Source organism: Castor canadensis, chromosome 16, assembly GCF_047511655.1.
Source record: "Castor canadensis chromosome 16, mCasCan1.hap1v2, whole genome shotgun sequence".
In the NCBI taxonomy this organism is placed as follows: Eukaryota; Metazoa; Chordata; class Mammalia; order Rodentia; family Castoridae; genus Castor; species Castor canadensis.
In genome coordinates this window covers 18,676,233-18,700,906 of record NC_133401.1, presented here as the reverse complement: position 1 = coordinate 18,700,906, position 24,674 = coordinate 18,676,233, and the positions used below count along the sequence as shown (strand labels likewise).

General features: G+C 43.8%; 1 protein-coding gene across 1 annotated transcript in view; it reads left to right on the top strand.

The window, feature by feature from the left end:
• LOC109697581 (cytosolic phospholipase A2 gamma-like) overlaps window positions 1-23,421 on the top strand; it is a 28,887-nt gene extending 5,466 nt beyond the window's left edge. Inside the window, exons 4-13 of the mRNA XM_074057353.1 lie at window positions 2,767-2,956; window positions 3,095-3,215; window positions 4,580-4,720; window positions 8,316-8,369; window positions 12,470-12,582; window positions 14,216-14,642; window positions 15,929-16,027; window positions 17,204-17,358; window positions 22,408-22,579; window positions 23,267-23,421. Coding sequence (XP_073913454.1) covers window positions 2,767-2,956; window positions 3,095-3,215; window positions 4,580-4,720; window positions 8,316-8,369; window positions 12,470-12,582; window positions 14,216-14,642; window positions 15,929-16,027; window positions 17,204-17,358; window positions 22,408-22,579; window positions 23,267-23,421 — 1,627 coding nt within the window. The remainder of the gene's footprint in view (window positions 1-2,766; window positions 2,957-3,094; window positions 3,216-4,579; window positions 4,721-8,315; window positions 8,370-12,469; window positions 12,583-14,215; window positions 14,643-15,928; window positions 16,028-17,203; window positions 17,359-22,407; window positions 22,580-23,266) is intronic.
• Window positions 23,422-24,674: the final 1,253 nt, after the last annotated feature.

Genomic DNA, 24,674 nt, shown 5'->3' with positions numbered 1-24,674 from the left:
GATGAGTAAGGCAGGCCTTCCATCCAAAAGCTTTGATTCAATTCCCAGAGCTGTCCTTTGTGGGCTGTGAGAAACACAGACATCCCTTCTATGTGTCTTGGTTTCCTCGCAAACAGGATAGCAGTACTAAACTTAGCAATTAGTAATGTAATTTGGAGAGCTGGGACAAGATTGGTTAACAGGTCCCAGGTCACATCCAGATAAGGAGAAATAGGTCTGGTTGTCTTATTACACTCAGGGTGAATGCAATTAGTAATCTCTTCATAATTACAGAGAGCTGTGGTGAGAATTAAATGATGCAACGCATTGAAGCATTCAAACCAGCACTAAATTGAAATATTATGCCCTAAGCTCAACTCTGGGGGTCCCACCTGTCAGTTCCATGCAGCAGGGTCACCACGTGAAAAGAGGCAGAGTAAGCACTGCAGCCCATCTTATAGTACAGAAGTGAGCTTTGGGTTTAAGTAGAGAGCAGATTTGAGGCAGGGATGAATGGTCTGCATAATTATTAAACAGTCCTGGTCAAGGTATGGCCTGGTTGATCATTATTTCAGTCTTGGTTCGCTAGGGGTTCCAGAGAAGTTCCTGTCATCACTTAAGGGCAGCAATCCAGTCAGAAAATAGATGTCTTTGTAGCATGGCGGGTGGTCTGTCCTGCAAAGGATCTGCTCTTCCTTTCTGTGGTAGCAGTTTCCTCCACTCCTCCTTATAGAGATGATATTGATAAGTCCTGGATTGCAAGGTGGAAGCAAGGTGAACAGCTCAGAGCTGAGACAGATACAAAATGGAGGCAGAGAAACCAATCTTTTCTCCTGCCTTTAGTTAATATATGGGCCTAAGTGAGGAGTCAGTGCTTTTCAACACAAGCAGTTTCTAAGTACCTGTTTCAAGAGCTATGTGATAGAAATATACATGTTAAAGTTTCTATTAGCCTCAACTCCAGGGTTTCAGGGCAAAAGCCCTGCTTTTGGAATCCTCACAGACTAGGCTGTACACCTGTCACCATGACAAGTAATGGTGAAGGGCAGAGAAAAGAGATTCCTTAGCTCTGCACAAGCACACAAAGGGAAGAGGGAATGTAAACACTTTAGCCCATCTGTGGGGTCAGATATCAGCTTAGGTTTCAATAGAGGAAGAATTTAGGCAGGGGAGAGAAATCTGCCTAATTAAACAGCCTTGATCAAAATTCATTCAGAGTTGATCATTATCTCAGTTCTGGTCCTGCGAGGTCCTTATTGCCTTTGTATAGGGGGAGCCTTGGTCCCTTGTCATAAAGATGTTTACTGAGCAATCCTGTCCTGTCATTCAGGATTCCAGGATGAGAGAAGGTTTAGGAGAGTTAATAGAGGCTTTCAGGCACAATTTTGAGGGACAAGACAGGTTATGTATCACTGATTTTAGACACACTCCTTGAATGATTAATATGCCTATGTGCAAAATTAAGTAGGAGTTTGACCCAAAGATTTAACACAAAGGAGACAGATGCAAAATGGAGGCAGGGATGCCAGGCTTTTCTCCTCCTTTTACTGAACTCATTGACCCAAGTGAGAAGTTAATACTTTTCAGCAAAGCAGTTTCTACTTACTTGTTATAGCCTCATTAACAAGGAAAATGGGAAGAGTGACATTAGTTGTGATGTATATTTTCTGCATAAACCATATCTAAGCTATTAGTGTTTTGACACATAATCGATATGGACATTATTAATGAGATATTTGATGTGCCTGTTGTCAGACTAAGTCTTTGAAAGCTATGCACTTTCCACACATAGCGCCTCCTGGTTTGATGCGGAGGTCTCACTGGATGTTAACATGAACTGCACTTGGCAAAGGAGTTGTCCATACCCAACTGGTTCCAAAAGTCTTCAAGGTTTCCCAGTAACTGAATGGAATACCTGTGTTTAATTTTTTTTAAAGTTATGTAAAATTGAGAATTCAGCTTTTGAGTCACAGTAATCACATTTCAAGTGTTGAAGTGCTGCACGTGGCCAGTGTTTATCTTATTGGACAGCACAAGTGTAGACAGGGAGCCTTCAAAAGTGATAATATGAGCATCACAAATATTTATTCAGTGAACGCATGGATATTGAGTTTCCTAAATGGAAGTGGCAAGGTGTTTCTCTTTGAAAACTCCCCTACCTAGGCTTGTTCTCGATCTGCTGCTCTAATGCACTCTGTGGAAAATAAAATGTGAAGGTGATGGATTATCTGGAGAAAAGTCCAGTTTGGCTTCATGCTCCCCGTGCGATCTTGAGGAATTTGCTTTTAACCTCTCTATGTATCAGTGTTTTCTCCTGTGAATTGAGAATGACCTTGCCATTCCTTTTCTTGGTTGGTTATGACAATGACAAGACCACCACATGCAAACACTTGATAAATGTCAGTCTGGACAAATATGATTTGGCTCTCGAGAGTCATTTCTATTATATTGCTCTCATTTTCCTGCTTGTAACATTGAAGGATCTTCCCAGATGATGCACAAGACCTGTATTGAGCTTTATCATTCCTCACTCTTACTTACTTCATATAAATTAAATTTTCCATGTTTATTGCCCTTCCAGGAGGAAGGCATTCAAGGTTAATGACTTCCTCACATTCACAGTTCTCAGCCTTCTCCATGCACATTTTCAATCTTCAGGCTTGTAATGTGGCAGATATTAAGCACTCACACCTGTGAGCCTGTATCCAAACCAAGAACAGACATAGCTAACCAATCTCAGCACACTTTCCATGCAGAGATAACGTGACACCTCTTTCTCTGTCCCAGGGCACTGTCCTCATTCTACACTAACAGTGGGAACATGGAACACATTGAAGCTGACTTGGAACATCGATTTGACCCAGAGAATTGGTCCATATGGGACAGCCTACAAAAAACCATCGAGGCAGCGAGCTTGGAGAATTACTCTCTCACTGACTTCTGGGCCTACATAGTTGTCTCCAGACAAACCAGAGAAGTAAGTCCCTCCAATTGGGCATGCAGGGTTCAGGTGTAGAGCCACCAAAGATCTTTTAAGACTTTCAGGTCTTTCAAATCTTGACTCTTAGGTCCTTGTGCCTGCACCACTCTCAATCTTGGTACCTTCTCTCCAAAGTTCCAGGACTCTCTTTTGTCCAGCATAAAGAAGCATGTGGAAAAAGGGACACTACCCTACCCAATATTTGCAGCCATTGACAATGACCTTCACCCTGTTTGGAAGGATCATAAAACCCGGAGTAAGCAAAAATTGGGAGTGGGAGGTAGTAACGGGTTGAAAGGCATTCACTACAATGCAAGGATGTGTCACTGACCCTCCTTTGGGAGCCCAGGAGCAGAAGGATACCCTAGAAGTCACCAAATGGTACACACTTGCTTTGTGTGGATCAATAAAGTTGTAACACAGGTGGGGACAAGCTAACCAGAGTCCACTGTAAGCCTGTTTGTAATTGCTGCAATGAATCCCCCCATACAATGAATAAAAATGAAAAAAATAAAGTAACACAGGGTGTCTGGGGACCAAGGTGAGGGCAAGGAGCATCTCTCACTGTTGTCTTTTTTTAAAAGTTTTATTAGATTTTAATCATAGATTAATACTGTGAGGGGATTTCATTGTAGTAATGCCATAAATTTGTAAGATGGACTTTGTACAAGTTCATCTCCTTCATTGTATTTCCACTCCCCCTTTCATAAGGTGTCTTCTGGGTTTCATTATGCTGTTTGGAACATATACAGCACCTCTCACTTTCTACACATCATCTACCTCCATGGTTCCACAACCGTCCAAATGCTGGTGACTTTCCAGAATCCCCATTTATCTTTTAATCCACAGTCTCTCTCCTCAGACTGAGACCTGATGACCCAATTTTCTGTGCATAAAACAAACTGGTTTGTTTAACAATATCCCTTGATTTTTCACTATTCATTAGACACCATTCAAGTGCTTAGGTTCGTTCTTTCTCTCGCTCTTCCCAATAGAGATCCTTTTGCTGGTTTTCCAACAGAGTGTGATAACCTCCTATCCATAAGCCCCCAATATAGTCCTTCCTCTTAATGCCTCTTGTCATTATCAACCATTGTCCTCTTCTCCAGCACTCCAAGCCCACCTTTGACCTTGTGTCTTAGTCACTTTGGAAGCCTCTTGTAATTAGCTCCTCACTGGCTTCCCTGCCCCACACCATCTGCTTCTTTCATGTCTGTTGGAGGGAAATTTCCAGAACAAACATCTGGTCATGTGATGTCCCTCCTTGCAACATTCCAGGGTCTCCCCAACACCCATAGATAGTCCTCTGTGCTACAGTGTGTCTAGACACTTCTGCACCCCTCCCTTGCTCTGGAGTTTGAGCTACAATGAGATGGAGAAGAAAGATGGAGGTAAGGACTCAAGTTTGAGGAAATATTAAAAACAGGATGCTATGAAAATAATGACTTGCCTCCAGCTGGATAAAAACTCTCAAAGTTCTGGAGAGGAATTCCCAAATCAGTTTTGAGATTGCAAATACTGTTTCTGATATTTTAGTGCCTTGGTTGTCATTTTCTTTTCCTGCATACCTGCTATATTCTTGGCTCTGTGCTGATGACTTACCCTTGTATCCCCTCCCAGAATCCTGGTTTGAGTTCACTCCTCACCATGCTGGCTATCCTGCACTCAAGGCTTACATCCCCATCACCCAGTTTGGAAGTCAATTCCAGAATGGAAGATTAGTTAAATCTGTGCCTGAGCGAGACATTTCTTTCCTGAGAGGTCAGTATGGGTCAAATGGGATTCAGTGGGAGAGAAAAGTAGTGAGGAGGAATGAGTGTCCCCCTTGAGGGTCTCTCTCTGCCCAGTTCTTGCATTGCTGGGAGGAAATGGTCTCACAGAGACCTTACAGAGGAGTCCTGCTGAGACCTTAGTGTCTCTCATGGGCCTCCTTGGTGCAACACATACCTGATACTTTATAAATGATCCAGGAGAGGTGATTTCATAAACAGGCTGAAATCCATGCTTGCATCCAGTAAGATTCCAACTTTGGATGTGAGAGTTACAGGAGATCCCACAAGCAAAGCATCATCCCAGTGCCCAGCATGTGGTGGGAACACAAGGATAATTAATGTCCATGAATTCAACAAAGAGTTTTGAGATATCCAGTGAATCCATTGTGGAATCCTTATTCCCAGTCAGAACAGGGCCACGACCACTTTCTTCCTATGTCATTCTCATCCCCTAAAATGCCCCACCATCTGTTCAGTTCCCGATGTTGAGTCCTTACATGCCATCTCTGACCTTACTTTTCTCTTGCTCACCACAGCCAATCCAGCTGTAGTTCCTCTCCATTCCATCTCCAGGTTTCCACAATCCATCCACATCCCTCCATACCCACTGCCAGCATCCATCCATGTCTTATGAAATCATTCTACCCTTCTTACCCGCATCTTATCATCTGTCACCAGGACCCTAGCTCCTCTGCTACTCCTGAGATTGCATGTTCTTTCACTGAGTCTATCATTTTGACTACTTTCAGTATCTCAGTGGAATCATACAGTTTTGTCTTTACTCAAGCAGTTAGTTTATAGCACTTAGCATAGTGCCTTCAAGGTACATCTGTGTTGTAACATATCCAATTTCCTTCCTCTTCAAGGTGAAATAATTGTCCACTAGATAGTTGGGGCTCATTTTGTTTATCCATTCCTCTGTCTGCCATTTTTTATTTGCCATAATGGGAATTTGATCCCAGGGCTAATGCTTGCTAGGCAGGTGCTTTACCGTGTGAGACACACCTGCAGCCTTTTTGCTCTTACTTTACTTTTCAGATGGGGTCTCATGCTTTTTGCCCAAACCAGCCTCAAACCTTGATCCTACTTCCTCTACCTCCCAAGAAGCAGGGATTACAAATGTGCATCACTACATCTAGCATGCCATTTTTACCTACTGTGAATAATGCAACCATGAAACAAGGATGTAGAATTATCTCTTTGAGACCATGCTGCCAATTCTTTGGGGTGTATATGCAGAAGTATAATTACTGCATCTCCTGGAAATTTCTTTTAATTATTTGGAAGATCACCACACTATTTTCCACAGTGGCTGTATCATTTTACATTCCCACCAACAGTGTATTTGGATTATAATTCACCCTTATACCCATCTACTCTTACCACAGTCTCCTTATAGTTTTTATAATAGTAACCATGCTAATGGGTGTGTCTTCAACACCTTGTTCACTGTGTCTTCCCATAGTGGACACAAAAGTACTTGACTCAAGGTCACCAGCAACCACAGTGGCTTAAGCCAAAGTGACTCTAATTTTCTTAAAAAACACAAAGACAAAGAGAAGCAGCTGATAACACTGCTTTAGCTTTGCAATATTCAGTGTAAAGACTCAGTCTTATTCTGGATTTCTCCTTCTCTGAACTGAGCACGTTATGATCACTTGTATACTAAATTCCTCTTCGTCACAGGATGGCTGCCCTCAGAAGACTGTGCTTACTTTTAGTCAAAGTGCAAGCATTTTTCACAAATGCCCCATGTTCTGCACTGGCCAGAGCTTGACCTCTGCCTCACTGCACTGGAGGCTGGGAAGAATCTGTCCTTCCTGCCTCCATGCTGACGAATGTCCATAAGGAATAGAGCTTGAGACAGTCCTGGGGACACAAATCCACAATGACCAGCTGGTACATCCATAGAAGAATGTTCATGAGGACAGTGACCCTGTGTGGTTTGTCTACCGCTGCCTTCCATAACAATATTTAGTGCCCAATAATTGCATTGTAAATATTTATTGAATGAAAGAACAATTTTCCTACCCAATACAGAGGCACACAGTGCTTTATACAAGTCATTCGATCATTTGAGAAACCACAAAAACAGTCAAGTTGTATTTATATTTTCTCTGCAGGATTGTGGGGAAGTGCTATAGCTAATGCTGAAGAAAATAAGAAATTTATTTGGGGTGAGTATTTGGAGAACAGAGGGCTCAAAGTGTAGAGATATCTCATACAATGAGACTGAGCACATGTTTCCTATCTCTGGCAAAAGTGAGACCACTATGTCACATCCTTGCAGCTCCTTTTCCTCATGTAAATATCATGTGTCCAGCTTTACCAGGGGCAGCCACCATGGTTGCAGAGTGGCCCAGAGTGCAGGCTGACTTGGATGATTGTTACTCTGGCTGATGTGATCTTTGTGACCTGTGGGAAATTTTTTCACCTCTATGTGCCTAGTCTCTGTATCCATTAGAGAGGGGTGATAACAGTAGTAATTATGAGGATTTAATAAGTTAATTCCTCTAAAGCACCATGGACAGGACCTCGTAAATAAAAGCACTGAGAAACATTACCATTCGTTGTCTGTCCTATTGTGTAATCCTTACAATGACCCCAAGAAGCCCAAACTATAATTGCCTGTGTGTTGCTGGCATCCACTGAGTCATGTGAAGGCTGTGACTTACCTGCCCTCATTGGCCAGTGAGCACAGACATGAAAATCAATGGAAGAAGACTATGGTAGCTCAGATGCAGCGTCTCTGTCTGTATCCAAGTCCCAGGTCCAGCTCATATGCATCGGCAACCCAGGCAAACTGGATAAATTCTCAGTGACCCTTGTCTCCCTCCACAAAGATGAATGCAATAGTCATCCCCATATCATGCATTGCATGTGAGGTTGCAATGACCTGATGTGTATAAGGTGCTTAGAGTGGAGCCTGGCACATAGTAATGTCTCATTAAATGCTAACATGATAACTATTATTATAATTATTATCATTAAGTGTTCTCACCCCATTCGTGACCTAACCATGTGCCAGGTGCTGCTCTAGGTCTTATGCTTTATTTATTTTTCTTGAGATAGAGTCTGTCGATGTATCTCAGGCTGGCCTCAAACTCATCATCCTCCTGCATCAGCCTCTTGAGTGCGGAGATTACAGGCATGTCCTACCATGCCAGGCTTTATGTTGTTCTTTGACAGCTATGTTCACCCTAATGTTGGTTAATGACAGTTCTAAAGTGTCTCTCTGTTTCTCTCCTTCCTCCCAATGGCTAAGGTAGGGAAATTGGTCTGAGTTTCACTTCTCTAGTGGTTGTGTTCTCAAAACAAGAAGTCTTACTCTGTAGTGTATGACAGTTTCCATGGCATAAATGTTCCTGCCCTGACAAATTTTAACTTACCAATATGAGGTCACTGAAGGCAGGATTGGAAGAGAGGTGCAAAATGAGCTGTAAGAACCAACACTGGCAGGCTCCAGCTCATTGTGGTCATTACAATTAAAGGGATATCACTGAAAGAATCTGTGAAGAAATATTTAACACACATCTTGGGACCATACTGTACAGATAACAATTCCCCACTCTGCTCTCTTACAGATGAATTTTTGAGCCTGAAAGATAAATTGTTAGGGAAACATCAGTTAACACAAGGTAAGCCTCCTGCTTTGAGGACACGATGGAGCATTCACGTAAGCCTCCCCCCATCCTCAGAACTCCACATGCTGTGTGTCACCCTGGGAAATGCTATTATTACCTCACCTGCTCAGCTGGGAATTGCTGTGAACATGGCCTCCAGGGCTCATGGGTTGGAAACTAATTCCTAATACATCATTTGGAGTTAGGGCCCAATAAGAGTGAAAGGTGAGGTCACCCGGGCTCTGCACTCATGAATGCTTTAATGTGATCCCAGCAGTAGGTTAGTTATGCAAGGGTGGGTTTGTTATGAAAGCAAGTCTGGCTCCCTCTGCCTTGATTGCTCTCGCTCTCTCATCTTGCTTCTTGCCTTCTGCCTTCCACAATGGGATGTTGCAACAACAAGGGCCTTGAAAGATGCCAGCACTTTAATATTGGACTTCCAAGACTCCAGACCTATGAGAAAGAATAAGATTTCCGTAAAATTACCCAGTCTGTGGTATTCTGTTACAGCAGCACAAAGTACACTGAGACAGAAATCAAAGGGTTCATGGGCTCAACAAAGTGTCTGGTACCATACATGGCAGAATTAATTGGAGTCCAATCAAAACACTGCAGCCCTAGCAGCAACTTACATAGTTGGCAAATATACCCTAGGGATGTGTGGGGTCCAACTGATGTTGGAGGTAGAGAATGGGACCAGCCTGAGTGAACTGGAAAATTGAGAAGAAAAGTGTGTCCTAAGATTGTATTGGCTGGGAGTCAAGAAAGAGACTCCACCCATGGATGAAGGATGAAAGAGAACAAGGGCAAGGCAGAGAGTGGACAGTGAGTGAAGAGGCTGGACGATATTAGTCACACCAGAAAATACTGTGTGCACAAAGAAAGAAACCCCAAATTTCTCTACAAAACACAAAGAGCCTGTGTTTTGATGATGCAAACACAGTTTGAGTTGGTGACCCTCCTAGGATCAAAGCTACTTGTGTCTTGTCACTCCTCATCTAAAAACAAAGCTCCCAATGTTTGCTCCTTAAGAGATCTGGAGAGCCACACAGGGCCTTTTATGGTAGGCTTGATGTAGCATGCATCACCTCCACTCAGATCCAGTTGGCCAGGACCCATCTCATGGCCCCTACCCACCACCAGGGGCAGCAGACAGATATCATTGCCTGTGTGCACAGGAAGAAGCAAGGCAGTGAGCACAGAGCATGCTTACTCCCTCCTTGGACAGAAACTAGTGCTCAACCCCCATCCCACCCCATCTTAGTCACTAAGGCTTCCCTAACAAAGGACCATAGGCTAGATGGCTTACAAAGCATGAATTTGTATTTCAAATATGGAGGCTGGAAGTCTAAGATTAGGATACTGGCAGGGTTGGGTTACGGACAGGGCCCTTTTCTGTAGCAGACTGACAACTTCTAGTATCTCTGGAGTTCCTTTATAAGGCCACTCATCACATCCAAAGGACTCCACCCTGGTGACCCCCCAATTGCTCCACCTCCTAATGTAGTCCCACTGGAGGTTAGGATTTTAGTGTATGCATTTGCAGGGTACAGAAGCACTCAGTTCATTTCACTCACCCTCCCCTCTCTTCCCTCTCCCTCCCTCAGTGTGCTCTGGACACACTCCCTCTCCTTCATCTTCATGCTTTTTCACTGTCTGTGCCTTAGGTGTAAAGGACCTTCGCCCTCAGAATTCCCAGTTATTAGGGGCTTTCCTCAGATTGTCAGTTTCTCAGAGAGACCTCCCTGAGGCCCCCAGGCCTGAAATATCATCCTTGTCATATTTCCTCTCAGATCTACTCTTCTTCTTAATACTTGTCATTTCCCAGCATGACAGTGTGTATACATTTCCTTATTTATTTCCTGCTTTACTCTTTGGAGCAAAGTCCTTAGGTTTCACTCTTGAGGGTGTCCACAAGATGGAAACCATACCCTTTCTAACCCTTACAGTGTTTGCCTTTCTCATGCTCAGTCTCTCATGTGTATGGCAGAAGCTATGTGCCACGTGACAGTGGCCTGGCTCTGATGGCTGGTTGGACATGCAGTCACATGTACTTGTGTTTTACCCCTTCTTGAATTGATTTCTCAGAGATGTAACCCACACCAGTGCATACACTGTGGAATTCTGGGTAATTCTCAAGAATAGGAAGAAGTCTTGAAAGGTTGAAGCAGAACATAGGCTCTGTATGCAAGGGTTTCATGTTCTTCGTTCATTTCTGAAACATGGAACAGTTCCTGGGCCGCAGCAGAAACGTGAAAGTTGGTTACTGAACAAATGGATGGATGAGTCTAGTTAGCCCACTGCTTACACTGTGGGAAGAAAGACTTTATACTTTGAGGTGGACTTCAGGGTTTTTCTGTGTTCATGTCCACCACTTTTACTTTGTTTGTTTTGGGACAGGGTCTCACTACATAGACCAGGATGACCTCAAACTCATAATCCTCCTGCCTCAGCATCCCCTAGTATGTCCATCAACATTTTCGAAAACATACATTTAAGGCCAGGCATGATGACTCATGCCTGAAATCCTATCTTCTCAGGCGATGGAGATCAGGAGGATCATAGTTCAAGGACTGTCTGGGCAAAAAAGATAGTAAAACCTCATCTCAACAAAAAAAGCTGGGCCTGGTGGCACACAACTGTCATCCCAGCTACATAGATGGCATAATTAGGATGACCACAAAAATGTGGGACCCCATCTAAAAAATAACCAAAGCAAAAAGTGTATGTATGTCTCAAATGGTAGAGCACCTGCCTAGCAAGTGTGAAGTCTGTGTGTGTGTGTCTGTGTGTGTGTCTGTGTGTGTGTATATGATAAAATATACAAGTCAGTGGCTTTATACATATTCACAGTACTGTGGACCCATTACCAGCAGCCATACTCAGAACTTATCCTTCATCCCTAGCATTTAAATTGGTACACATTAAACAATAACTCTCTCTTTCCCTGTCCCCTGGCCTCTGGTGACTTCTATTCCTCATTCTGTTTCTGTGAATTTGCCTATTGTAAGTGCTTCCTATACAATGGATAAAATGTTATGTTTCCCCAAAGTTTATATGATGAAGACTGAACCCTGAGGGTGGTGAAATACATTAAGAGATGGGGGTCTCTGGGAACTGACTAGGTCATGAGGGTGGGGGTTTATGATCAGGATGAAAAGTCTTATAAATGAGGCCCCAGAAATCTAGCTGCTCCCTTCTGCAGTGTGAGGACACTGGGACACAGGTGCTACATGAACTACACTAGCATACCCTCCCACACAACAAGCCTAATGACACCTCAGTGTTGGACTTCCCTAGAACTGTGAGAAATAACTTTCTGGTGTTTATAAGCCATGCAGATTGTAGGACTTTACTACAGAAGCCTAAGTGGACTAGGACTTCCTCTAAGTGGAAGACTGACCACTTTTGCTGAGCATGGTGTGCATTGTAACCCTTTCATGCTTGCTGTATATAGTGTGTATCACTTGAAGTGTGTAGCATCCTCGTGAAGCTGTGGAATAGTATTCCAGATTGTGTGGAACAGCTGCACCATGTTTTTCTTCTCCATTCACTGTTGATGGACATTTGGATTATTTGTGTGTTTGGTTATTGTGAGTAGTGCTGCTATGAATGTTACTTACAAGAAATTTTTGACAGATATGGAAAGTGAAGATCCTAAGCAGATAAACAAACCAATCATACTAAACTGCTTAGGTTAGAGAGGGGACAGGGTGCAGGGGTGCTCAGTCTCCCTGTTTGGTTTCCCCGGAAGGGAGTAAAGGGGGAAGGAGAGAAGCCAAGCAGGTGTGAGTTCCCAGCCTGGTCTTCAGGGGCCCTGGAACAAAAGTCTGACCCTTAGACTCTATCCTACCTGCAGCAAGGGAGCTAAGCTTCCATTCTCCTATATACACACCAGTCACCAGCTCTGATGAGCCTGGGGGGAATGTCCAGTCTCGGACACAACCTCTGTGGTGCAGCCACTCCATGCATTGCAGGTGGAGCCTTTGCAAACAAAGCACAGGGAAGGTGGCCTGGGGATGCCCAGATTGGGAACAAGGTACTAAAGGAACACAGGAGGGAAGAGAGTGATGGAATCCGTGCATTTCATGGGTGAGTATCTTGTGTCTGTGCAGGGATGATTACAGAAGAGACAGCAGTGGACGAAGCACTCCTAGAATTGATGGTGGCTTACATAAAAGGTGAAAAGGACTCCAGTATCCAGAAGAAGCTCCAGGCCCTGCAGCAGGCACTGGATGCCAGGAAAGGTTTGTACACTAGGACTTGCTGGCAAATTACCCAGTGATGATGGTGGGCCAGAGATTGTGAGGATAGCAGGTGGCTGAGACACAGCCCGGTGGGTGAGCTGTGAAGACATGCAGCAAGGGCAGTCACACTTTTCTCTCACAGGTAAAGTGTCAGGCCTACAATGGCCAGGCTGCAAATGTAAAAAATGAAAGGAGGTCTGAGGGCATGGCTGAAGTGGTAGAGCACCTGACTATCAGGTCAGAGGTCCTGAGTTTTAACACCAGCACCGATATATATAAGTAAATACATAAATAAATGCATGAATGAAAGGAAAGAAGGAAGGGAGAGATGGAAGCAAGGAGGGATGAGGCTGACTTAGGCTGAGACTCTGGGGAGGAAAGAGAGAGAAGAAAACTAACAGGACCATCAGTCACTCCACCCATCTCCTCTCACCATTCCCCTCCATTGTGGAACCTCCATGCTCATTTCCACAGTGGCTGTGCTGGGCAAACTTACATTCCCCTCATCAGTGACTAACGGTTACTTTCCTCCCTCATCACCATCAGTGTTCTTACTATATTTGGTCCTCACACACCCTGTGAAATAGGTACTTCTGATATCCCTCTTTTTTTCAGGTGATAAAACTAGGGCCCAGAGAGGTTGAATAACATGGAAAAGGTCACACGGTTTATATATGACAAATATAGCATTCGGCCAACCACTCTGGTGTCCATGTACACAACAATTATGCCATAATGATTAAAAGTCCGAAAAATCCAGGTTTTGTTATAAATTAAGTAATTTATACAGTAGATCCTTGGGAGCTGTGAGCAGATAGTCCCAAGAAGAAACCAGTTGAGGAAAAACTGCACGTGCTTGAGATGTATAGAGTTCAGTATTGTACTTCAGATGCTTGATTCCTTTTTCCCATATGCTACCCATCTACCACTAAAGACGTGCTGCCTTTCAACAAATCTAAACTTTTCACTTTATCACTTAATTTAACTGTGCTCTGGGGGCGCCATTTGCTTTTAAGAGAGGCATGTTTTTACAATATTAAGAGCACCATCATGACAGCTTATCAATTTTGATGGAGGTTTAGCTAAATTTTTGTCCTAGCTAGCCTCAAACCACAATCTTCCCTATTTCTACCTCCAAATACATGGGATTGCAGATGTGAGCCACCATACCTGGCTGATTTTTTAAATTTTTATTTTGATTGTGCTTGATCAAAACATAGATAATAAATCCATGAGTGAGGCTGGTGAATTATATTCGTTTTAGGATATGCCATGAGATGGTTATATTTGGGGACAGCCTGTGCATGCAGATTCATTCAAGGTTTTCCATAAAGGGAAGAGCAGTGGGCAGGACCTTGGGATTGTATCCCAGCTCATTTCCCATCTGTGTGCCCTTCAACAAGTGTCTTAACTTCTCTGTGCTTCTGTTTTCCTCATCTGGGTAGTGGGTATGATCCTCCCCTCCCCCTTGTAATATGGTAAATGTTGACCAGAGTTGATGTGAGGTCCCCAAAATTGGGCCTGCATATGATGAGCACTCAGTCATTTTGAGCAGAATTTTCATTGAGGTGAGGGAGAGCTGAGCACCGGGTAATTGCTGGGTGTGAATAAAAGGGGACCAGGGGAGTGCTGAGAATGAACTCTGAGCAGCACCACTGTGTAAAGTCTGAAGAGAGGCAGAGGAGACAGCATAAGTGGAAGAAAACTAGGCAGTGTTGGGAACGCCAACAGGCAAGGGACAGGGACAGCTTCCTCAGAAGCCCAGTCAGGATAGGAGGAGCTGCTGGGGTGTCAGGAAAGATGAGACAGTGGGCTGGGCGATGGTTCTTGGCAGATGGCATGGACCAGTCAGAGTCAACGTCTGAGTTTCTTGGTGTAGGTAAGCAGAGAGAGCCTGAGTACAGGGAACTGGCCATGATGATCCGGAATTGGAGCAAAGCCTCCCTGCAGGAGCGGGGCCAGATCCTGGAAACCCTGGTGGGTCACTTCACAAGGCAAGCAAGCACGATGGCCGTTTCCAGAGCTTTGAGTGTGTACAGGGGTAAGTGCCATTGCATTGGCCCTCTTCCTTCCCTCACTCATCCCCACCCTCTCTAGGCCATCCTGCAGGGGTCCCCTGCCAAGGGTGACCATGTTTTCATGCATGGATTCTTTCATCCAGGATGTCCCAAGCTGTTAATAAGCCATAAGCCTGTGGGGGTGGGGGTGTTTACAGAGGGACACGACAGAGCAGGTGCCTGCCCTTTCACATCAACACCTAGAGTAGTATTTGAGGAAGTACCTGGTTAACATAGCATACCCAACACAAACCAGTGTATCAAAAAACACGCTGACAATAGACGCTTATTTATTGGTCATAAACCTATATAGGATAGGTGTTTCTGGTTGTACAGATGGGAACAGAGATGTGAAGTAACTGTTCGAGATTACACAGCTCATAAAAATCCAATTCAAGTCCATAGCCAGCCAAAGACTTTCCTTCCTAATTGATTTGCTTTCTTGCCACTCTGCCTATCATTGAGAGAAATGACCGGAGCTAGAACCCAGAGACGAAGAGACGACCTAAAGGGAGGGGAGGGCGCTGTGGTTCCAGGGTGGAGAAGTTGTATGAAGAACTAGTGGTGAGGTCAAAGGGAACAGAAGCACGGAAAAGAAATTAGAACACAGAGTTGACTGGTCTTGGCAATAGTCCAATGTGACGGGTGAGGAAGGAACAGGATTCTGGGAAATAACTAGATTATTCTAAGTGTGACTTGGAGGCTACTTGGACTGAGTGTCGAAATATGGGAGAATAGGCCAGGAACAAGTTCTAGAAAATTCCAGGCCTTACAGAGAAAAAGGTTTTCCCCCCTGATAACCAGATGATTTGGTCACACCCAAACCACCCAAAATGTCACTTACAGCCCAAGAACAGGGGCCTACAGTGGCAGCCAGACCACTACGCCCCTGGATATTGCCTATTTGCAGCTCCCTGTATGAGTCTGCTCAGGACGCCATGACAGAGTGTCTCATACTAGGCAGCCCCAACAAGAGACAAGGTTTTTGTTTCCCAGATGCTGGAGTACAAGGTCAAGGTTGACTTCTCCTGATACCTGTCTTCTTGGCCTGCAGCTAGACACCATGCTGCGTGCCTGTCCTCCTCATCAATACAAACACAAGTGCTATTGGATCAGGGTCCCACTCTCATGAGTTCATTTTCCTCCTTGAAAGCCCTGTGTCCATGTCCAGTCATGCTGCATGTGAGGGGCTTCACCATAGGACTTTAGGGGATGGGGACACATTTCATCCCACAAGACTCATGTTGACCCTCTCAATTTCTCCCTCTAGTAACATTCTGGGACATTTTGGCTTTTCTGGCTAAAACGGTAATGTGCATTTGGAACTGGGAATGGGGGACCGTTCACAACTTCCTGCTTAAACTCTATGGTGAGAAAGCTCCACTTCCCGTTTCTCTCATCCCTAGTCAGAGTCATATGGGGGGAGATGAGGGACATGAAGTGATCTCAGATCATCCCTTCCCCAGACCTGCAGGGGTGGGGGTGGCAGCAAAGCTCACACAGATCTCAATGGAGGAGCTCCCAGTAGGTGGAGGGTCCCAGTGAAAGATGTGTGGCCTCACTGGCATCAGTGTAAGGTATTTAGAAAACCCATCTCCTAAAAAAAAGTAGATGGTTTCCTGTGACTCTGAAAAAATGCAAAACATCTTAATTATTTGTTGGCCAGTCCTTAAATCTCTTTACATGAATTTTCTTTTCATTTGCTGACTGTCTTCATCTGGGTAGAAATGCCCTCCATAATATTCTGAGACCCCTTTATAATCTCCATAAGCTTCTGTCTTCATGGCTGATGAACAACCCCTAACCAAAGCCATGCTGCTTCATGCACATTTGAAATGTCCACACTCTTTAAGAGAAGACTACATGGACATCCTGTGTCCTTGTGCCCAATAAGGGGAAGTTCAAAAATGTGTGCAAATTTGTCAGGGCTGGGTATAGCTTGATAAATTCTATTAGTCTGTTTTCTTTTGTTGTAACAAAATACCCATGTTTTGTTACTTAATAAAAAGAGATTTATTTAACTCATAGTTTTAGAGTCTGAAAGTCTAAGATCAAGCCACCCCATCTGTCCAGCCTCTGGTGAGCCTCTGCTGAGGGCCTCCTTGGGTCCATCAGGATATGGCAGAGAGCAGAAAGGAAGCAACCATGTACAGAAGTGGCACAGTAGATGCAGTAACCTCACTTTATAGCATCTCAGTCCCTCAAGAACTTATCCACTGCATGAGACCAATGTGAGTTCCTTTCCATGGAGGCCAATGACATACCACCTTCCAGAAGGCTCCACCTCTTAAAAGTTCCACCAGCACAAAGGGCACCTAGCTTCCAGCACTTGACCTTTTGGGGGACACACTCAAACCATATCCAAACCACAGTGCAGGTGCACATCATTAATACCCCAGCCCCCACTCACCTCTCTGTGGTGTTTAGTGCAGGGCAGGAAGCTGCAGCTGTGTTTGCACACAAGCTGTTCGTCCATTCATACTCATGTGACCTCACTGTAGACTGGCAGGTACAGAATCACTGGGTCTCTTCCTAGGCTCCAGAGTTGGCGTCACAGATAATGAGATGTACAGCCGAAAACTCCTCCACCTCATGGACGCTGGGCTTGCCATCAACAGTCCCTACCCACTTCTTCTGCCCCCTGCACGGGAAGTTCAGCTCATCCTCTCCTTTGACTTCAGTGCTGGAGACCCTTTTGAGGTAACTGAGAAGGGTCTTGGGGAGTGGGTGGGACTGGGTGGAGGTGGAGCTCCATGGGAAGGAACTCAAAACCCTGCTAGGAAGTGGGCAATGGGGAGGTGCTGGCTGGTGGCCCAGAAAGCAAAGCCATTGACTCTGAGTCTGGAAGTGTGCACAGTCTGTCAACATCCAACATGCCTCTAACCTAAATTCAGCCAGGACCTTCCAGGACCACCTTCTGGATTTTGCTTCCCACCAAGACCACTTTGGCTTTGCCAGTTTTGCTTTTTGTCTGTGTGGTGCATTCTCCCCATGTGCATATCTTGAGCCATGAGGTTGTTTTTTCCTACTCACCTTGGCCTCCTGAGACCTGGTACATAGAGGGAAGGAGAGTAAACACAGAACATGAGTTATGTTCACAGCTGACACTTTTAGGAAACAGTAGATATTTTTCTCAGCTGCACTGATCGGTTACACCAAGCATCACAGCCTGCTCTGCCACTTACCAGCAATTCATTTCACTTCTGTGCACATTGATTTTTCTCAACTATAAAAACATAGCTCAAGCTACATATGGTGGCTCGAGCCTGTAATCTTAGGTACACGGGAGACAGACATCGTGAAAATCATGGTTTAAGGCCTCCTGGGAAAAAGTTCATGTAACCTTTATCTCAACCAATAGCTGGGCATTGTGGTCCCACGTCTGCCATCCCAGCTATGCAGGAAGTGTAAATAGGAGGACCATGGTCTACCCTCTGAAAAAGGAAGACCATACTTCAAAAATAACCAAAAACCAAAAGAGTTGGCGCATGATTCAAATGGTAGAGGGTCATCCTCAGAAGTGCAAGATACTGAGTTCAAACCCCAGTATTGCCATAAACAGTAATTAATAAATGCAGTAGTCCATGCTAGTTCATCCAGAAGTTGCTGTATAGATCACATTAATGGTGGTTAATGTTTATAATGGACTCAGCCCAGTACTGCCACTTGGCCTGGGGGCTTATAAATAATATCTTTAAAAACATGTACACATATGACTCTGACCATGCTTCACTTAACAGCCACACATGCCCTGAGAAATGCATCTTATTTTATTTATAATTAGTAAGAAAAATATTAATGTTATATTATTTATGCATCATGGACTAGATATATAGAGACCAAAAGAAAATATAGAGTATTCTGATGGCTTAGGACAGATGAAAATAAACTCATTGTCAGTATCAGTGTGGGGAAATGGGAACACCCAGACTCTATTTGTAGTACCATACACTGGTGTCATTTTTTGTGAAATTACTCTTAATCTATATTTAGAATTTTTGTTATGAAAATTTCAAAAGCATATAAAAGTTGAGAAAGTACCAGTAAATTTCTATGCAACCAGTTAGCCAGTTAGCCAGTTAGCCAGTTTCCAAAATCAGAAACTTATAGCCAATCTCATTTCCTATACACCACATGCAATAACTTGCATCCCCAATTATTTTGGAAAAATCTCATATGATTTCAGTTACAAATATTTTAGTATTATATCCAAAAGTTAAGCATTCCTTTAAAGTATTTTACAATCCCATTATCACATCTAAAATTTCTAACAGTAGTGAGAAATGCATTGTAATGTGATTACAGCATTGCACCAACATTATAGAGTGTCCTTACACGTGACCGTGGACAGTCCAGGTCAATCACTGCTGCTGGCATAACATGGCAGACTGTTTTACAGTACACCTTGTGAAAGTAGAAGTACACACCAAATACAAAGGAAAAGCATAGTTTCATACCTAAACCAATAATATAATCAATTGTTACACACTGTACATAATTGTGTGTGCTATTTTTTGTGGTACTAGTATTTGACTCAGGGCCTTATGCTTGCTAGGCAGGTGCTCTACCACTTGAGCCACAACTGTAGCCCTTTTCGCTTCAGTTATTTTTCAGATACAGTCTCATGTTTTTGCCTGTGTCTGACCTTGGACCTTGATCCTCTACTTATACCTCCCACATAGCTGGAGGACAGGTGTGCACTGTCCCGCCACATCCTGCTTTTTTGTTGAGAGGGGACCTTACTAATGTTTGCCCACACTGGCTTCAAATGGCGATCCTCCTGATCTCCATCTCCCGAGTAGCTGGAATTAAGGTGAGAGCCACCACACCTGGCTCTTAAACTCACTATTCGTTTGTACAACTGGTAGACCAGCAGGTTTGCTTACACCAGCATCACTACAAACATGTGCATGATGCATTGCACTAAAACATGGTGACGGCTATGACAACATTAGGCAAAAGGAATTTTTCAGTTCTATTATATTCTTTTATGATCATTTGTCATATATGCATTCTTTCACTGAACAAACCATACTTTTTTTTTCTTCTTTCCCTTTCAGTCTTTTTTTTTTCATTTTTCTTTTATTATTCATATGTGCATACAAGGCTTGGTTTATTTCTCCCCCCTGCCCCCACCCCCTCCCTTACCACCCACTCCACCCCCTCCCGCTCCCCCCCTCAATACCCAGCAGAAACTATTTTGCCCTTATCTCTAATTTTGTTGTAGAGAGAGTATAAGCAATAATAGGAAGGAACAAGGGGTTTTGCTGGTTGAGATAAGGATAGCTATACAGGGCATTGACTCACATTGATTTCCTGTGCGTGGGTGTTACCTTCTAGGTTAATTCTTTTTAATCTAACCTTTTCTCCAGTTCCTGGTCCCCTTTTCCTATTGGCCTCAGTTGCTTTAAGGTATCTGCTTTAGTTTCTCTGCATTAAGGGCAACAAATGCTAGCTAGTTTTTTAGGTGTCTTACCTATCCTCACCCCTCCCTTGTGTGCTCTCGCTTTTATCATGTGCTCATAGTCCAATCCCCTTGTTGTGTTGAACAAACCATACTTACTTGACCATTAATACTTGTAAAGTACTTAGCACAGCACCTGCTGCTTAGAACAGTTTGTATATATTTTCTTTGGAAATCTGCACATGTACATAATATTCAATTGTATGTATTATGTAATTACATACAAATATATAATATATATACAATAATCATCACAAAGCATATCTCTTATATTTATTTGTGATATAATATATATTTATATATATTATTAATATATATATATCAATGCCCAACATATCAGCGGACATTTCTGATATGATATCAATCAGAGATAGCCACCTTATTTTCATTACCTCTGATCACTGTCTGCTTGTCTCCTCTGTCTTTCTGGGTCTTCAGACCTGAAATACTCAGGTTTTCTGGTTCTAGGATTTCTGCTGAAGTGAAGATTCCAAGACAGTGTGATAAAGGGAGTCACAGTCTTTGCCATGTGACTGTGAGCAATAAGTTTGACCTCTGGGCTTCAGATTTCTCATCCTCAAAATGGGTGTACCATCATCAGAATCTACAGATGCTCTTTCAGTGCCTGGTCCATAGCTGGTGTTCAGTGATGGTGATGATGCTTTGAGGGTGATGATAAAAGGAACAAGGTCACATGATGATAATAAAAATAGTGGCATTTGTTAAGGTGAAACTTTAGAGAATACCACGTAGACCTGTCCAAGTACATATGGCAGATAGCCACAGGTGACATGTGAGCATCTGAAATGCCCAGCCCACGTTGACATGTGCTGTGAATATAAAGCACTCCCCAGATTTTAGAGACCAACAGTAGAAAAAGAATATAACAGAACTCATTCATCATTTTTTATTTTGATCATCTATACATTTGATATTTTCAGTTAACTAAATTTATTTGTTATTATGGTCTTTTGGCAATACTGGGTATTGAATTTAGGTCCTTGAGATTGGTAGGCAGGCTGTCTAACACTTAGGTCATGTCTCCAGGCCTTTTGTTTTTTTGCTTTAGTTGTTTTCAGATAGGATCTCACCTCTTTTATTTATTTATTTATTTATTTATTTATTTGCAGTACTGGGGTTTGAACTCAGGGCCTACATCTTCAGCCACTCCACCAACCCTTTTATGAGATGGGTTTTTTGAGATAGGATCTCACAAAGTGTTCACCTGTGTTGGCTTCAAATCATGATCCTCCTGATCTCTGCCTCCTGAGTAGCTAGGATTATAGGCATGAGCCACCAGCACCTGGCAGAATCTCACATTTTTGACTGGGGCTGCAATCCTCCTGCCTGTGCCTCCCAATATCTGGGATGACTGATATGAGCCACCACCCTAGCTTGTACTTTGAGAAAGGCTGTCATTTTTTTTCACAGTCTGACCTCAAACCAAGATCATCCTATTTGCCACCTCACCAATAGCTGAGTTTCCAGGTGTCAGCCACCATACCAGCCTAAAATTACTTTATAAACTAATTTTGCTTGTTTCTTTTCACTTACTTCTATACTTTGGGTCTTGAATGTGTCTCAAAAGTCCTGATCCCCAACTGAAGCTTTAGGAAGTGACAGAACCTTTAGGAGGTGGAGCCTTATAGAGGTCGTTCAGTCACTGGGAACATGCCTTCAAAGTGATGGTGGGACCCTGGTCCCTCTTTCTTTCTCTTTTTGCTCCATCACACACTCCTGCCACACTGTCCTGCCTCATCACAAACCCAAAACAAGGGGACCAACTGATCATGTACTAGAACCTCTAAAATTGTAAGCCAAACAACCTTTTTACTTTTAAAAGTTGATTATCTCAGGCATTTGCCACAGTAATGGGAAGCTAACTTCACTTAAAAGCACCTCCATGGCTGACATGCTGCTTCTACTAGACAGCACTTGCCCAGTCATCTTCCACACTTCCCTAGGGGCTGAATGTTACAGAACCTGCAGGTGTGATGAGAGCAGCTGGTACCACACATCTGTTGGGGCAGAGGTGGGATTCAAACCCTCATCTGAGCACCCACTTCCTTATGCTCTGACTTCCCCCAGGTCCCAAGAATACTCTCAAGCCTGTGGAGGGTACTAGGCATTGTCCTGCAGGACATGGGCAATACCACCTGTACAAGAGAAAAGCACCCCATTTCCCAGTCCACCCCTGCTCTGTGGTGTATTTGGGCCCTGTGCTGCAGGCCTGAGGGGGTCTTCAGGACAGTTATTCAGACAGGTCCTCATTTCCTTCTTCACAGACAGTCAGGGCCACAGCTGACTACTGCTACCGCCATAAAATTCCCTTCCCCCTGGTGAAAGAGGCTGATCTGAAGGAGTGGGCCAAAGCCCCCAGCAGCTGCTACATCCTGAAAGGGGAAAGTGGACCCGTGGTGATGCATTTCCCCCTGTTTAACAAAGACAACTGTGGAGGTAGGTGCACAAGGAAGTGCGGGATGAACGGCTACCAAACCAGACCAGATGGGTAGGCTGTGCTACGCACAAGGGACACCTGGTCTACCCTCCAATGTGTCAAAGGCTAGAAAAAGTGAGCAGGAAGCCTGCTGGGTCATGGGGATGTCATATTTTCTGTCTCAGTCTTGGATAGTTCTGTCTGTCTTTGTGGGCATTCTTTCCCTAGCTGAATAGCTGGTCCTTCAACCAGGGCACCCCACATTCAACCTGGACCAGGTGAGAAGTCAGCATTTGTGACAGGTGGTCCTCCATTGACCAACTATACAATTTCACACAGACTCTGTGGACATCTTGCCTTCCCCACCATGCCTCCCAAGTGAGATTCCCATTGTGGGATAAAGAGCATCTGTCTTTTTATATTATTTAACAAACATTCATTGGTCACCCACTCTGCATCAGCCATTATTGCAGGCAATACAGGCTAACATAGAAAAGAAGACAAATTCTTCATGTGGAGCTTCATGTGGGGAAAAGTCATAGGTAATAGAATAATGTATGTTCATAAAGTAATGTACCAATAAATTTTTATTTGTAAAGCCAAATGGTGAACCATAGAAATCGTTTACCAACCCCTGGTATAAGGAGAAATCGGAAGAATTAATTGCCCAGACATAAGGAACATTTCGTATTTTCATTCTACTTCAGGTGACATTAGTACTTGGAGAGACAAATATGCCACATTCAAACTATCGGACACCTACTCTGTACAAGTGGTGAAGGATCTCCTGGAGAAGTCCAAGGAGAACGTCAGGAAAAACAAGGAGAAGATCATCCGTACAATAAAGGAGGTGGTTGGGTAGGTATGAGACCTTGGCCGCTCTGACCTCAGTGTTCACTTCACTCTGCTGGAGAGCTCTGGCTGCTCTGACTTGGTGTTCACTCCCCTGGAGAACTTGCTTTCATTTGACAATTTCCCCCACAGTACTGAGTATTGAATTCAAACCTCACACACTCTACCCCCTGAGGCACAGCCCATTCCTTTTGGTTTTAATTTGTTCTTCACATACAGCTTCACACTTTTGCCTAGGAGGGTTAGAACACAATCCTCCTCCTTCCACCTCCCGAGTAGCTGAGATTACAGACCTCAGCCACCATGCCCAGCCTTCTGTGAAGTTCTGTGAAGTTCCTGCACACCAGGAATGAGGGCCACAGGACTTAGAAGAGAGAAGGCTGTTTTGTAGCTAGTGGTAGGCTCTGGACTCAATTTATGGCACCGTGAAGAAAAGACAGAAAGTATGAATGATTCTCCTGTGAAGTATGAAGCAGACTAGGGTAGTTTCTAAGGGTGCTGTAACAAAGTCTGACACTCAGGACAGCTTAAACACAGGAATTTCTAGTCTCACAGTTCTTCAGGCTGGAAGTCCAAGTCAAGGTGTGGGAAGGTTTGGTTCCTCCTGAGGTCCCTGAGAGAAGGATGGGCTCCAGATCTACCTCCTTGATTGTAGATAGCTGCCTGCTCCCTGTGTCTTTTTGTGTGGACTTCATTTATGCATTTATCTGTGGCTAAATTTCCTTATTTTTTTTAATAGGGAGGCCAGTACATGAGTTTAGAGCCCGTTCCAATGACCTCATCTTAATTGATTACCTTCTAAACACCCTGTCTCCAATGAGACATGCTAAGGTACTGAGGGTTCTAAACCACATAACAAGTTGGCTTGGGGCCAGTAACAAAGGCTGAGCAGAGAGAGCCATGTTGGGCTTTGGGCTAAATTTCCTCTTTGGCCTTGGGTTTTGCGTATCTGGATGGTAGAGGTGCTGGTAGTGCTTCTCCCTCTGGTGTTGATAGACAAAGCTCAATGGACACAAAGAATCAGCTGGTTCTTAGCATTTCCTAGCATCCCTTCTCAAGATGTGGTAATGCTCACTTTGAATATTCATAGCTATTATGCAAAGCATTTTTTAATAGGATGAGAAGCGGTGGTATGTACCTATAATCCCAGCACTCAAGAGGCTAAGGGAGAGATTTGAGATTACAAAACCAGCCTGTGCCACATACACAATCCTGCCTCAAAAACAACAATGACAAAACAACAGTAAGTTTGCCTAGTTCACC